The sequence below is a fragment of the Plecotus auritus genome (assembly GCF_963455305.1).
Source record: "Plecotus auritus genome assembly, chromosome: 2".
Classification (NCBI taxonomy): domain Eukaryota; kingdom Metazoa; phylum Chordata; class Mammalia; order Chiroptera; family Vespertilionidae; genus Plecotus; species Plecotus auritus.
The window spans coordinates 47,311,127-47,328,186 of record NC_137771.1 but is presented as its reverse complement, the minus strand read 5'-3'; the positions used below and the strand labels follow the sequence as shown (position 1 = coordinate 47,328,186).

At 42.5% G+C, this 17,060-nt stretch overlaps 1 protein-coding gene and 1 pseudogene across 2 annotated transcripts in view; one reads left to right on the top strand and one right to left on the bottom strand.

The window, feature by feature from the left end:
- CACHD1 (cache domain containing 1) overlaps positions 1-17,060 on the bottom strand; it is a 244,434-nt gene that overhangs the window by 82,201 nt on the left and 145,173 nt on the right. The window contains exon 4 of the mRNA XM_080656375.1: positions 5,578-5,684. Coding sequence (XP_080512501.1) covers positions 5,578-5,684 — 107 coding nt within the window. The remainder of the gene's footprint in view (positions 1-5,577; positions 5,685-17,060) is intronic.
- On the top strand, positions 13,712-14,111 carry LOC308242576 (large ribosomal subunit protein eL32-like; annotated as a pseudogene). Its single transcript has one exon. The product of its transcript is annotated as a large ribosomal subunit protein eL32-like (transcript).

Genomic DNA, 17,060 nt, shown 5'->3' with positions numbered 1-17,060 from the left:
GGACATACTAAATAATTATTCCTCTAGAAAGGCAATGAAGATCTAAGTGTGTGGCATCCGCAGTGCAGAAGCCAAAGGAGACTCAAGAGACATCCCTGAACTACAAAGTCTGAGCCAAGTTTCCCCTTCAATCAAGAGAGGACGATGAGACCTATGTCACAAATCGGGGTGATGAGCAAGAAGAGGAACACACAGGTAAGTGCCCAGGGAGGGATCTTGTACACAGTAAATACCTGACAAACATTCACTCACTCATGCTTTTATTTGGTCACTGACTCAAGTTTAATCAAAACTGTTAAATAAAACCTGGAGTTCTACTGGGTGGAAAAGGCGAGAAAGAGTTCCCAGTGTAACCAGGATGGGGGTACCGATCATTGGGATAATGAGCCAGATTGGGAATTAAGTTTAGAAGAAAGTTTGTGTTTTGCTTAATTTTTGAGATAACGACAGGACAATCATAGAGAGATGTGTGCCCTGAAGTTGGTTACACAATAAATAAACCCAGAAATAGGTCGTGGGTGGAGATGAAGATCTGGAATTCAGCAGCATGTGGTGGGAGGTGAGACGCTGGCTAAATTGACGACATTCAGGGAGGTAACAGTGACGTCAGGACAGTGGAGACATCGACTCTTCGGGACAGAATAATGGAAAAGGAGCTGAAGAGAAACGGGAAAGGACTGAGCAGAGAAGTAAGAGGATAAATGGAAACCAAAGTATGACAGTGAGAAGTTTACATGTCAACTGCCACACAGTGGTCAAGTAAAATTGTGGAAGGGTCATTTAAAATCTTTCAAGGGAGCAATGTTATAGTGAAAAATTGGGACATTCTAAATGTCGAAGTGGAGTAGATTCATTAATTCAACAATATTATGTAGTCACTGCTAAAGTAATATAGGAGTATATTTATTTACATACAGAGGCCCGATGCACAAAATTCATGCAAGGAGCTCGGCCCTTGCGGCCCCAGCTGCCTCACAGCCCTACCCACTGGTCGTTCGGAAGGTCATTCTGCCATGTGGTCTAATTAGCATATTAGCTCTTTATTATATAGGATGCACAGAAGAATGTTCAGATACTTTGCTAAGTTAAACAGGCTGTATCCATTATGATCATATATGTTATAAGAGAGTATCCTATATACTAAAAGCCTAATATGCAAATTGTCCCCTCGACTGGGAGTTCGAACTAGAGTTCGACTGCTCACTATGACATGCACTGACCACCAGGGGGCAATGCGGAACATGGTGGGCACCGGTGACGCGGCACTGGCAGTGGGTGGCAGTGGATGCGCTGCTGGCTCCAATGGGCCCCAACGAGAGCAGGACCGCCGTGGGATGATGAAGGTGAGTGGGCAGTGCCAAGCCAAGGCAGGTATGAGCTGGGCCCAATCGCCCTGCCAATCATCCTTCAGATGGCGACCTGCAGTGGCGGCAGGGGCAGGGCCACCGCCTGGCTCCCAGGCGCTGAGGGAGCTGGGCAGGGGCCCAATGACTCAGGTGGAGGGGGGGTGCATGGGGGCCCAGGGGCCCAGGTGCTGCTCAGGGCCCAGAGGTCAGCTGGGATCTACCCTTCCACGCCAGACGCTCATGCTTCGATTGTTGGCCAGGCCTAGGGACCACCCCCGTTCACAAATTTTGTGTGTGTGTGTGTGTGTGTGTGTGTATATATATACACACACACACATATATATACACATATGTGTGTATGTATATATACATATATATATATATATATATATATATATATATGAGAATATATGTGGCAAAAAATCTTGTAAAAGCAGTATAATAGGGTTGCTGTGAGAAACTATAAGACTAGACTTCGAAGTAGATCGCAGTACAGGAATAGAGCATGAAGGGGATCAAGGTGAAGAAAAGGGCCCTCTGTGTACTTAATTTTGTATTTGTGTATCACACACACACACACACACACACACACACACACAGAAACGAAATCACACAACCTTGAGAAACCTGAGTTTCTAAGTGACTGAATAACAGTTTTTAGATATTATATAAATAATTGCCATATCTTTTATGGCACATATGCATCATGGAGCTGGGGTAAGTAGGTATGAAAACAAACCAGAAATTCCTAGTTTGGTTGATTTTATTCTTTTAATTTTAGTTTTTTTTGGGTAGAATGCATCTTTTCACTGCATTGGTATTAGTATATTTAACAGCTAACTTCCATAGTATTTTAAAGAAAAGAGAGGACCCTCCATAGCACACGGCCAATGTTCGCCATTCATAGAAGGAAGTGATGAATCCACTCCAGCCTCCAGGGCCCACCTGTACCTCCTGCACGTTTAGTGCTGTAATGTGACTTGCAAATGCCCCTTACACCCCATGAATCCCATTTCTCAGTGAAGGCTGCAATGCTACCTAGATCGAAGTTTGCAACTTCAAATGCTCTTTAAATCAAACACAATAAAGTCCAGATACTTTCTCTTTTGGTGAGAAAGACCAACTCCCAGCTCCACTCTCACCTGAATTGCATAACTCAGGAGAGCAAGAGGCAACTTTCCTTGGACTCTTCAAATAAACTCTCTTTAGGGATCAGGCTATGCACAAGAAAATAGCTCAGCAGGAATTTTGAAGAAAAAAGAGTCAGAAACTAGGGATAAAAGCAAGAAAGAACCTGAACGAAACGTTACCAGTACCGTAATATAACACATGCATTGTCAAACATTAGTTATTTGAATGGAATCAGGGACAAGGAGTCAATTTAGAGAGTAGAGATCTGGCAGGAGTGGTTTTAAGAAAAAGAATACACATGTGTGTTGGATAGATGGACATATGACCTAGCTTTGGATAAATGAACTTAAGAATCGTTTACAATTTATGTGAGCCTGTTTCCAGCAAGTCTGAGAGGCAACCTGAAACTGTGTTATCAATTAGGGACTCATTGATGGATTATATACAGTCTGAAAGGGCCTGAGGCTGGATATCTTACAGATGTAAATATCAGACATGTGATAGCCGATGAAGTACATTAATTCTGCTCTGAAAAGGGGCATGAGCTAGAGAGGAGGAAACGAAGGAGCTCTGAGGTCACCCTTCAGCATCTACCACTCCTCTCCTGTTACAAATGATTGCTCAAGAATGTGGACTTTGGGATGCAGCCACTGCCTGGTGGAATGTCACACACTTGACATTGCAAGCAAGTCCATTCTCCAAAACCTGAATATTGCCAAAAAGCTGCTTGTAAATCTAGCTACGTCCACTGTGCTGAGAACAATTCTTGTTAGGTAGTATGTTATACTTGAGAAATGCTCTGAGAAATAGCAAAATTCAACATCTCATCTTTATATAGCGCCACCCTCATGACCCTCTTACTTGACCACATAGAAGATGCTTAAGAAATATTTGTTCAATGCATTTTTATTGTACTTATTCATTCTAGTTAGTAGGTGGAAGGCCATTACCTGGCAGAAAGAATGGCTTCTGTACTTACTAAGAAAAAGGCACAATAATGCGACTATTAATGATGGAGACAGATCTCACCAACGTGCTCATTAGAAACAGATATAAAATAAGGGAATGAGGATATAGCCACGTCGGCAGCAGCTTCCGGATCCTCCAAGGTCTGGCCCATGGAGATGAGTGACCCAGGCAGGGGAGCATCACTCTGGCTCCCAAGTGAGTGTGCAGCCCCTCCGTCTGCCTCAAACTACCTTTCTTACTGTCCCAACCACACAGCCAGGAGAGTAATGGAGCTTCAAACCTCAGCACCAGACAGGGTTGAGTATCAGGGACTTGCTATTAAAGGTTCTGTCTACCAGAAAGGAGTAAAAATTCATTGGAAAGTAGTCTATAATTCCTTCTTGTTTTTTTTTCTCCCTGATTATAAAGCAATGCATGCTTAGTTTAAAATTAAGAAAATTGGGAAGTAAAAATAGTCCACTATTTGTTCCATTACTAAAAAGAAGCATGCTATGCAGTAATTTTTTTTATTAATTCAAATGGCCCACAAATTCACATGTATTATAAAAACTTTAACTACACATATTAGAGGATTAAATTGTGCATTTCTGGGACACATTTAAATCTGATCCTGTTCAAAGTTTGCTTCAATCTCAAATCTTCAGACCCAGCAACACGTCTTACGTTACTGTGCAAACTTGAAGTTAAGGGGGTAAATTCTAAATTTGGGAACTAGGAAACTCAAGTTCTAGCTTTGTGTTCTGTGCCTGCTATAGACGCTTCCATAATTCATTTCTCTGCCCTTCTGTCCTCTGTTCAGTTAAGTTTTTTTTATGAAAATGATTTTTATTTAGCATCCTTTCTAGTAGCAAACCCAATCTGCTCCAGAAGTTTTCCAGATTCTCAGAACAATAAAAATAATGACTGAATCCATTATGTATTGGTCTAGACCAGTGGTCAGCAAACTCATTAGTCAACAGAGCCAAATTTTTTAATCTTAAACTTCTTCTAACGCCACTTCTTCAAAATAGACTCGCCCAGGCCGTGGTATTTTGTGGAAGAGCCACACTCAAGGGGCCAAAGAGCCACATGTGGCTCGCGAGCCGCAGTTTGCCGACCACGGGTCTAGACAATGTGTGCTTCGCTGATTTAGGTTGGACCACTTAGCTAGCAGCTATAGTTTTATGATGTTTAAAGCTTACAGTTCTCTTTCCAGACCTAATAGGTTGGCTAGTTTGTGGATACAATTCCCAAAGACTACAATTCTTCCCCTGGACCGAGATTGGCTGGGGCTCTAAAAATAAATATTCTGGTCCTCTGGCTTTTCTCTTGGGTTTTACAGGTTTGCAAGAGACCTGGAATTTGGGAAATATAGTTCTTCATATTTAAGGATTAGATCCTTCATCTTTCCAGCAGTAAAGGAACTCTTAGGACCCTTCTGAATCTTTGATTCTTCCTTGGTAAAATCCGAGAATTGAGGCTGGTAGGCGATTTCTAAAGTCCCTTCCAGCTCTGAAAAGGTGAAGCCTTTAGGTTCTGAGGTCCAGCAATCAACAAGTGTGAAATAACAAAACCAGAGGGTGAGACATATAAACGGAAACTCCAGGGCAAGAGAGCAGAAACAGTAGTCACTTTGTGGTTGTGTACATACAGGTACCCTGGAAGTGATTACTATTACATATAACGGAATTCCACTGCATCCAGGAAGAAAGTTCGAACTCAATATAAAGCATCATGACACTGTACTTATCACTACAAAAGTTCCTTCATCATTCTTCCAAAAACACTCCCCAAAACAAATTAAAAATTATAAATAGGAAATACAAATGAATTCAACACTTCCTATTGCAAAGATGACTGAGTCTCTAAAATATCCTTTACAGCAACACATGTAAAACGCCAGCAAATGAGACAATGAAGAGCCTAGCAAGGTACCATAGAGTAAATGCTCAATGCTTGGCAGCTCAATTTTCTTCCTCCTTTTCCCCTCTTTGGAATGTCCACGTTCCAGCAAGAAACATCCACTTTTAAGTACATATTTTTCTTCAAAACTTAAAGGAAACTGTCTAAAGCAATACATCTACTCATGTACTTGAAGTACTTAAATGTGGTGTGATTCAGTTTATTTGTCTAAGACTCAAAGGTCACTGACCTGAATTTAAGTCTCGTCCTGGATTGAAGGCCCGGCTATTCACAGTAGTAGAAAGTCGATCACAACTAATTGTTCTAGATACATTCGTATTGAAGTTGCCATCGAATCTGAAAGAATAGGAGAGAGTTGACAATATTTATTTGGTGGTTATTCAATCCAGAAAACCAAGTCAACAAAAGTAAGAGTTCATACTATATATAATTAGGTCAGCTCCTAATCAGTAAAATTGTGATTTAAAATTTTAAATATTAAAAAAAATTACTGTAGAAGAGTTTTTGGGGAAAAAACAACATTTGCATCTAGAAAGTTTTAGACGTCAAGTTCTATTCTAAGGACATGATGAAATAACCATCCTTCAAATCAACTTTTCTTCCATGAACCTGAGCTGAGTGAGGCACTATTGATAAAATCATGCAGAAATAGATTCAGACTAGAATTACAAAAATACAGACTTGAGCTCTGATGTTACATATGAAACAATTATGTAAATTATCCTATCTGAAAAATCAATGACCAAGAACCAAAATAGAGAGTAGTGAAGGAGAATGGCTACGGAGTAGGAAAGATCTAGATTTGAATCTCTGCTATGTCACTACTAAATCTATGTTACTTGGACAAAATTGTTTTAATTTTTCTGACCCTTTTTTCTTATCTGGATAAAAAGAAGAAATAATAAAACTTATTTCCCAAAGCTGTAAAAAAGATGATAAATAATGTACCAAAGTTCCTTTCATTGTACATGAATACAGCTTGCACCTTCCAGCCGTGGGCAAACTACGGCCTGCGGGCCGGATCCGGCTGTTCTATCCGGTTCTCTTGCTCTTCCCTCCGCTCCTTTACTTTGAATTTATATTAGTTCACACAAACACTCCATCCATGCTTTTGTTCCGGCCCTCCGGTCCAGTTTAAGAACCCATTCTGGCCCTCGAGTCAGTTTGCCCACCCCTGTATCTAGACTGTAATGTAAATAAGACCAAGGTCTTTTCTGATATCCAGCGGTAGTACAATGCAAGTACTAAAGTTAAAACGATGTTAGTGCTCTAGCCAGCAGCGGATCAATGAATACCAGTGCAATCAATGACTTATTTGTCAGCGCTACCAACCATCTGCAAGAAAATAACAGGAAAATGTACCAACTCTGTCACGAAGAGTATTTTTAAAAGAGAATTTTCACCCAGAAGTAACAAAAGAGAGAAAAAAAAAAGTGAACTTCCAATAACCCATTTAGGATTTCAGATACTGGGAGGACTTATGACGTTTCTTGGATCCCCCAACCCTGAAAAATTCAGTCTGAAATTATGTTTTTTAAAATGTGTGAAAATGTGTCCTCTGATGATAAATGCCATTAATGGAATTCCATTACCACGGGTAGAGAAGCTATCTCACCTGTATCACCTAGAAGAAACAATCCTAAAAGTCTAGATCCACTTAAGTATTCACATGGACTTTGATGATCTGTTGATCACATCCCGTAATACTTAAGAGCTGCAAAACTGAACGGATTGTGTAAGCAAGGGGCTAGGTTTTCACAGGGTGTGCTGGGTTCCCAAAGTTAAACATTTTGTTTTGAAACATATCGTCTCAAAGAAGGAGGTAACCGTCTGTCCAGCCTCTAAGCCAGTACAGAATTACATCAACATCGTCAACTGTGCCTCCAAGGACACAGCTGCTTCACCAACGTGGTCACTCTTCCCTGGACCTGCTCCAATTCGTCTAGACCGGAAGACTGCTGCCTCGAAAGCCACAATGAAGAGAAAAGAAGACATTAGTACATCAGCAGCTGGCTGTTTGCCTGCCGGCAAAGCAATATAATCTCACTTTCCCGCTTTTGTTTTACACTTGACCTTTGGTAAAGCCAGAGCAGCGTTACACAAGTGACTCACCTGCTCTCCATGCTCTAGATGCCCTCACATACTCTTAATAAGACCAGAGGACATTTAGGCTTTGTGGGCTATACGGTCTGCCTGAAACTCACATCTAGACTCTGCTGTACGAATTACAAAGCTCTTCGAGACCTACCCATTTCACAGATGAGAGAAGTGACATGAAGGATCACACAGAAAGTCAGGGACCTAAAAGGAACTTGAATCCCATCACTGGACTCCCTGTCCAAGGCTGAGCCAACTACCACACTGCTTAATTGAAATGACACATAAGGAAGAACTTGCTAAGAGGGGTAACTCAAGAGTCACTGGAATTTTCTTCCCGGTGAGGTGTACACTTGCAGAGAGCCCCTGCCTCCCCAAATGAAGTCTCCACCGTCAGTACCTGGGCGATCAGCCCCTCCCCCTAAGAAGGTAGAAGTCCAGTACAGAGCACACTGAGGTGCCCTGGGCTTTTGTGCAAGGAAAGCTTGCTCCTGGACTGGGGAGACCAGGGAACTATTTTTATAGGTTGTTTTCTGTACTGAAAAGATCATCTCTAAGAGCTACAAAGAAAATATACAATGAAGATGGAAGAGACTCATTAAGAAAAGTAGGTGCTCAGCAAATATTTGTCAGTCATAAAAAGGCTTCACTGTTGCCTGTTATCGATAATCTACCCAACCTTCCCCCCCCCATTATCTCCCAACCTATAGTTCTGACCAGACCAGTCCCTCAACTGCTGGACCCCAACTGTGATGCTCTCCAGTGTCCGATGCACCCACACAAAGCCCACCTCTTCACATCCTCTTCCCTGAAAATTCTCCTGTTGGCTCCAGCCTGTGATGACGCCTACCTCCTCCAAACTGACCAGCGTCATTCTGCATCTTAATTTTAGGCTTGTGTCTCTTTTCCTATTTTTCACATTGCCTTGAAATTAGGCCTAACATAGTATCATCATAGTTGATGCCCATTAAACCCAGATCGATTGGATTAAGATTCCGTTTATACCAACAAAATACTAATCAATAAAAGTTTAAAAATAAGATCTATAATAAAAGTGTAATATGCTAATTAGACTGGACATCCCTCTGACGATCTTCCAGACAAAGCCGGGGCTGCCAGGGCCGAGGCGTGTTGTGGCGGGCAGGGGCCGAGGCAGAGGAGGCGGCTGCCACGGCAGGCAGGGGCCGAGCCCCTTGCACAAATTTCGTCCATCAGGCCTCTAGTTTATTATAAATACTAATGAGCAAACTATCTTATTTTGCCTTCTCTGATTTTGTTATGGAAGCCTCATGGTCTAAACCCTACCACGCACACAGCACTTGAACTCCCAGTTCTCTCTAAAACTTCTCACATAGCCCGGCCAGCATGGCTCAGTGGTTGAGCGTCAACCTATGAACCAGGAGGTCACGGTCGAGATATGAACCATGAGGCTTCTATAAGAGGGCACATGCCTAGTTGCAGGCTCATTCCCCAGTGTGGGGCGTGCAGGGGTAGCTGATCAATGATTCTCTCTCATCATTGGTATTTCTATCTTCCTCTCCCTTCCTCTCTGAAATCACAAAAAATATATTTTTTTAAAAATAATAAAATCTTTCACATAAATGAGAAGACTTAGTTCCTCCAGGTGGACTGTAAGTTACTTGAGGGCTTATGTTTCTCTCTCAGGTCTAGCACATTGCTGGGAATGTGGACTCCATCTATCTTCATTGGGACTGACTAATGAGGAAGGGCAGAGAGCTAAGTCACTGGAGAGACTTGGGTGTTTTAGTCAATCACATTCATTGAACATCTTTGATGAATAAGGCACTGCCACCCTGGCAAAGCCTGATTATGTGACGGTCAGGAGCATAGGCCTGAAAAGTACATAGAAATGGACTAGAGTTTGGATTTAAATTGCATATATATATGTGTGTGTGTGTGTGTGCGCGCGCGCGCGCGCGTGTGTATACACACACACACACACACAATGTGTGTATACACACACACAATGCGTAATATGCTAATTAGATCAGACATCCTTCTGGACGACCTTCCGGACTAAGCTGGGGCTGCGAGGGAAGCCCGGGTCCCAGGTGCCTGCTGGCGGCCGGAGGGAAGTGCAGGTCCCAGGGGACGGAGGGAAGCCGGTGCTGGCAGCCAGGGGAAGGAAGGCCTACTCTTGCATGAATTTCGTGCATCAGGTCTCTAGTATATATATATAATTCTTGCACATAATTTACATTTTCTAAGCCTCTGTTTTCCTCATCTATAAAACGGTACTAATAATAGTACCTATTTCATAAGGTGTTAAGAGTTAAATCAGAAAAAGGTTCTTAAGAGACTAGTACATAGTAAACATTTAATAAATAATAATAACAAGTATTGAATGTCTTAGTAATGCTACCAAATGCTTATCATATGTCAAGTATCTTTCAAGCGTGGTGCATCGATTAAAACTCATCTAATTTTCTCAAACTCTGAGGGAAATACTACTATTATAGCCATTTGAAGACTAGGAAACTTAAAAAATTTAAATTAAGAAGCCCAGATTCACAGCTGGGGCTTAGCAGAACCGAGATGAGAACATATGCCTTGGCCAGCTGGTGTGGCTCAGTTGGTTGGACATCATCTGGTGCATGGAAAGGCTGCCGGTTTGATTTGGGGTTCCGGCACATGTCTGGGTTTCGGGCTCAATCCCTGATTACCGGTAGAAAGCATGCAGGAGGCAGCCAATGGATGTTTTGCTCTCACATTGATGTTTTTCTCCCTCCCTCCCCCCCTCTCTCTCTAAAAAAAAAAATTCAATAAAATGTCTTAAAAAATGTGAACATACGAGTTTTCATTCATAATGAATACATTACATTGTATCTCAATATATCAACAAATAAATCATCACCAACATGATCTAAAACAGCTGAAGAAGAATTCTGTTCTCTCAAAGAAAAGGATTATGATATAAGATTGTAGGGCTTAGGGGAAAATTTGCTTTTTACTTAATGGAAAATGACAGTAGCTAAACATAAGGCTTTCACAATGGATAGCTACAGAGAATGAACTCAGTGGACAAAGATGTGCATGGGGAGGAAGAGGAAGAAGATATTAAAGACAGGTGTTCTCTATTAATTACAGATAGATTGAAACATGCTCACCATGGGCACAGCTATGGAATTGGCCATTTTTAGTTACTTTTTATTATGTCATTCTAGAAAAGCCTCATGCTCCCTTCCCATTCACCACTGAACTCTGAGAGGTCTGGGATAGAAGACTGAGCATGTATGCACGTTGCATGGAACAGAGATGGCAGACCTGGTGCCAGTTCACACTAGTTTCTCGTTTCCCTGGTTACAACTTTCTCCTCTGAGAAAAAGACCCTGGCATTTTGGTAATCTGAGGATCCTGAACAAACAAATGCCTTGTGTACAACAAAGGTTACAAAAAATAGAAGACCAAGAAAGAGAAAACTGCATTGCATTCTGAAAAATTCTCACATGGGACAATGAGTACAGGGTGCTGAATACTGTGATGGACAATGACCATGTGGGCAAGGCATGACACACAGCTCAGGGAAACGCCAGTTGACAGCTGACGTGGTGTAAACACGCAGCCTTCCAGAGATCAAACTTGATCCAAAAATGAAACGTAAAATACATGAAGAAGTCCTTTTTCTGAAAGAATCCATCTAATTTTCCGGATGCTTCAGAATGAATGAATAACCACCTCGCATGAGACCCTCCGCCAGGTCAATCTGACCTATCTGCTGTTAGCTCAAGGACATCTGAGTTCTGAAAGTTTACTAGTAAGGAGTGAAAACGAAGTGTTACTTCATTTCAGAAGATAATTTAATTCTTGCTTCCTGAGTAATCTGCATGTAATGAATGCTGTGTTTTTAGAAAGATTTTTTAAAAATATATTTTTATTGATTTCAGAGAGGGGAGAGGGAGAGAGAGCTAGAGACATTAATGATGAGAGAGAATTATTGATTGGCTGCCCCCAACTAGGGATCAAGCTGCAACCCAGGCATGTGCCCTTGACCGGAATCAAACCCGGGACCTTTCAGTCTGTAGGCCGATGCTCTATGCACTGAGCCAAACTGGCTAGGGCTTAAAAATTTTTTTTATTGATTTATTTATTTTTTTTAAAGAGAGAATGGAAGGGAGAGAGAGGGAGAGAGAGAGAAACATCAATGTGACAGTGAAACATCCATCGGCTATCTACTTCATGCCCCCTATCAGGAATCAAAGTGGCAACCCATGCATGGGACGATGCCCAACCCACTGAGCGACACTGGCCAGGGCACTGCTGGTGGTTTTTAAGTTAATTGACTCCTATCAGACCCCTACATTCTGATATTTCAGGAATTCAGAGGCATGCCAACCACTCTCCTTCCTCCTGCTTCCTGCTAGGTGGTGTTAAGTGGCAACAGTCTCACTGTAGCCTCAATTGTCTGCATCCCCTCACACGTGCTGAATCTCAGCCAGTAGCATGCACTCCTCAGCTGAGTTAACATGAAGTGCCTAGAAATGACCGTCGTTCTGCTGCTATCCCTGCCCACGCCACTGATGCCTGTCAGGTAAGGAAGCAGGTGTCAACAGAGGGCTTACGAGGTGCAGGAGAGCAGTGTGTCCTAAGCTGGTGAGCAAGCTCGGAGAAAACAATTACACGAGCCAAAACCCTGTGGCTCTTTCTTCACCCACACTCACGAGTGCCTGCTTCTCTTCTGGATGCCAAACACAGGAGAAATCCTTGCTTAGCCATCTCCTTACATTGCCACCTCTGGGCCTCTGAGGAATGGCTGCCTTGCCTAACACAGGAATACATTTTATGGATGTGTGCCATGGATAAAGAGAAACATGCCATTCACCCTGATTTGGAGACTATGAGAAATATAAAATTCATGCCTATGATACCTTATCAAAACACGTCATTTAGTCTTAGTGGTTACCTAAAAGACTTTTCATTGAGAAGTCTATTAGCTGCCAGTCACGTTTATATAATTCTAGGTTTATGGAAAGGTCAGGAACTGGTATACTAATAAAGTTTCACATTAAATGAGCAGGCAATTCAAATTATCTTTATATCTATGTTTTTAAAAAGCGGTAACACTAAGAGAATAATCTTTTCTAAATCTTCTGTAGATCCTCACTCTAAAAAAAAAAAGGGAGATATTGGATTATGATTGCTTCCTATACTTATTTTTATAACATAAAAACCAGTGCCTGAAATTCAGTTTCAAGAGAAATAACTCCATCTTTCCTAGCCCCTTAAGTTAAAACACACACACACACACACACACACACACACACACACACCTACTTCCTTCTGGATTTACTTTCATGAACAACTGATCGAAACTGCATCCCGAGGGAGAAAACAGAACTGTGACTCCCACTTTGATCTCTTCCCCATGGAGAAATTCACTCCCTGCCTGGCTTGCAAGATGTTCATTTGATTGACGTTTGCTCTGATGTGCAAACTGCTTTGAACTTCAGACATTTAATTCCCATCAGGCTGCAGTCATTTTTATTCTCCTTCAACAGGATTTACAAGCAGGAGATCAGCAAATGTAGAAGATAAAATAAATTTGCAGAAGCTTTGAATCTTCACATCAAAACTGTTCGAGTGAGTTCCAATTGGATTTCATTCAGCCTCGATTCACAGTGTAAATCAACTTTTCAGTGGAGTCCCAGTTTAGAAAAAGAAGGGGAAAAAAAAAAGACATAAAGGAGAGCGATACATAACACCAGTTGGGGTTTACTTCCTGAATCTCTTGGTCTTTGTTTAAATTTGCAATGGATTTCCCTCAACATTTCCAGTGAAGGCTGCCCAATTTATCACATAGCACATAAAAGCCACACCCACAGTTCTAAGGGCGGTGGTGAAATGCAGTCTTATTCATGGACACATTTTTATGGTAACATTTAAAAAAGCAACTCCCTGTGGATATCTCAGAAGATCAAGGCTTAAATTGATAATGGAGTCCATAAACAAGGACGCTATGATGACAGTTAACGGGTAGTGGATATTTTGTACTTACTTGTAATCATTGCTAAAATGCTGAGATGGGTGCAAAAGGTTAAAAACACACAAAACCCACCATTTCTTCTGAAGCAAACCCTGGTATCGGCTCAGAAGCCCGTGTGGAGCAAAGGCCACAAGGTTTCTGACAGAGTTTCAATGCCCAGGGCAGGCCCTTGCTTCCAGGGCTGCTGAGCTAGCGGGTTCCGTTTGAAGAACAGCACACATTGTCTCTTTCTCGGCGCTGTGGCAGCTGTCTCCTCCTCGGCACCATGGCTGCCCTCAGACCCCGTGTGAAACCCAAGATTGTCAAAAAGAGGACCAACAAGTTCATCCGGCACCAGCCAGACCGATCTGTCAAAATGAAGCGGAACCGGTGGAAAGCCAGAGGCATTGACAACACGGTGCACAGAAGATTCAAGGGCCAGATCCTCATGCCCAACGTTGGCTATGGGAGCAACAAGAAAACCAACCACATGCCGCCCAGTGGCTTTCAGAAGTCTCTGGCCCACGGCATCGCGGAGCTTGAAGTGCTGCTGATGTGCAACAGATCTCACTGTGCTGAGACTGCTCACAGTGTCTCTTCAAACCCGAGCCACGGTGCAAAGAGCAGCCCAGCTGGCCATCAGTCACCAACCCAATGCCAGGCTGCTCAGCGACGAAAACAAATAGACAGATTGGGTACACTTTGTATTTGTGTTACTAAAATCATAAAATTCTGCAAAACAAAAAAAACCAAAAAAAAAACCAACCCCACAAAAAAAAAAAAAAAAAAAAACCCAAGAAACAAAAACAACAACAACCAAAAAACCCCACAACAGCACACGTTTTCCTGGGAACCAAAGGAGGCAAAGCCGCTTGACTAGTAGCTGCCGGAGCCTGTAACAGATGACCTGGACGCCAAGAGAGGCCCACGCCTCCCAGTCGTCCCTCTAGTCCTGGGAACAGCCCAACAGTGTCTGGCTGACTACGACACGGCAGGGAGACATATCACTTCACCTCTATTCAACCAGGTTCCTGCTCATTCTTTCTGGGAAGTGTCTGCTCTCCAAATATTTGAGCAACACCAGTTGAGAAGAATTAAACAAGAACCCCCTTATCTTCCACTTAACCACCCCCGAGAATAAAGTTAAACAAAGAAAGAGCTAAGATAAAAATCAAACATCTGTACTGGCAAATATTTAAACTCTGTTTGAATGGTGGAGGAAGGGGTACGAGTGGGATCACTTCAAAAAAGGAACTACCACATTCATAAAGTAAATGATACCGCCCCCCCCCCAACACACAACTGCGTTTACTCATTCAAACACCTAAATTAATGGACAAACTGAAAAGCTGTCAAATAACGCATAATTGTGTCCCAAGAAATGGTGTTTCCTTCTATCTCTGCGGAGATGGGAGAGATAAGTCACATTCTTTTTGTTCTTATCAGTAATAAGGATTAAACCTTCAGGGTTCAGTGACTCCACCAGAGTAGAAACAAGGGCTGCTTTCAAATGCCCTTGGAAGGTAGGGCTTTCGGAGCAATAAAGCATCTCTCTCTCCATTACAGTCACACTATCATACAAACCAGCCATATTTCTTTTTCTCGGTCTTTCCCAACCCACACACACCACAGATCATGGAGAGGCCAGAGTCCAACTATTATCCACTTAATCTGCTTTCTCACAGAGGCTTCGGAGATTGCACAGGTGACATCCAGGGGGAGTGGAGCTGAATCCAAAACCCCACTAAGCATTTATATTTATCTGTATCTTCCTCATCACAGATTGGGGCAGGGTGCACGGAAAAGAAGAAAGGAGGGTATTTGGAAAAATAAAGGGGAGAATAGGAAGGTGGACAGCGGCCTGGTGGGGGTGGGACCCACAGGCTCCCTTTGTGTTCTTCCGTAGCCCTTGTCCATGACCTCTACAAAGGACTTCACACACTTTGCAGCTGTTTATTACACACACTTTCCTGTGGGGATCTCCAGGACACAGCCCTGTAAGGTGCACACGTTTAGTACACGCCTGCTGAATGAATACATGCGGAGAACCCAAGAGGCGTGGCTTTCTAGGACTGGAGAGCAGAGATTGTAAATGCAGGCACACCGAGTAGTGATTAAACGCCAGACAGCTGTGAGTGGAAGGACACAGACATCAAGGAGAAGCACGAACCACCTCAGAGGTAGCAGATGACCTTGAAGATGGACTGGCTCACTCTCTCAGGCACATACGCACAGAGGGGAGAGGCCTGTCCAAATCATCCTGTTCCACAGAAGAAGCATGACACATAAGACAGGGAGTATTGGTGGCTAATGGAGCCTCAAAAGCAATTACTGACCCAACAGTAAAAAGTTAATAAAGCTGTGAGTCTGAAGACAGAATTGTACACCATCATACCAAACAAGCCATGTCCCCTGAGAGACATTAAAGACAGAAGGCTTTTTGAAGTCTTGGTCTTCTTTGAAAACAATGAATTTTTGCCCAAGAAAACGCTTAAAAATCTCAAAGGAAGTTTCTGGTCCTCTGTTGAAATCGGGTCTATTTCTTAAGGCTGGCAATTTCTTTCAGAAACCCAGGTCTTCAGGAAGAGAGGAAGGGTGAGAGAGAGGGGAAAGGAGGGAAGGAGGAAAGATGAAGGAAGAAAGGAAAGAAAGAAGGAAAGAAAGAAGGGAGGAAGGGAGGGAGGGAGGGAGGGAGGAAGGAAACAAGGGAGGAAAGAATGAAGAAAATCAGAGGACCATCTCTTTTTGAAATCCATAAAATGCCACTGGTGAATTTCAGTATTCTAAGCAGAGTGGCAGGTCTCCCGTCCTTGCTTCAGTGAAGGTCACACAAGGAATATTCAGAAAGCGGGACTGTCTGCAGACCCAAGTGCAGGTGCTTTCCACTGTGAATATGCTCATCAACAGTTCTAAAGATAAAGATATCTATCTGTGCACACACACACACACACACACACACACACACACACACGTAAGTGGCACAAACTGCTGCAGGAACATGTTTTTAAGGCTGAGAAACCAACTAACCAGACTATGGGGGCATTATATTCAGCCCATTTAGACACTTCAGAGGATTATACAACAGCCTCAAGTAAATTTCAAAGAAGGAATAGATAGTTTAGTGTTTCAAGGGCCAGTTAAGCCATTCCAATTTTACCACTGGCCAAAATACTTTATCATGAAAAGAAAATTATTTGCGTTCAGGAAACCCTGATTCCAAACCAAGTTCCCGTGAGCCCTAACACAACTTTTCTGAGCAAAATAGGGGCGGGAGTGGAGAGAGGACAGTATCTACCTTACCACCGCTGTTGAGAGGATCTAAAGTAAGTAAAATGATGTTTACAGAAGTAAAAGCCCAAGAAAGTATTTTACTGAAGTATAAACATATGCAACTCTTTTACATACGTTAAATAATGTAACGGAGTGGGCCCTCTGTAATGTAAGCATTCTGCAAAATCTTTGTTGAGTTCTGAGCTCAACTCAAGTCCTTTGGGCAGCAGCAGCCATAAAGACTGTACCTGTAACATTCTGCATGCCTGCAGGTAGTAATAATTTCTAAAAGGACTGGAGATGGAAGTTTGAGATAAAGCAGGGAGAATGACTTGAAAAGCTAAGATTTACCTTTTAGTATTGGA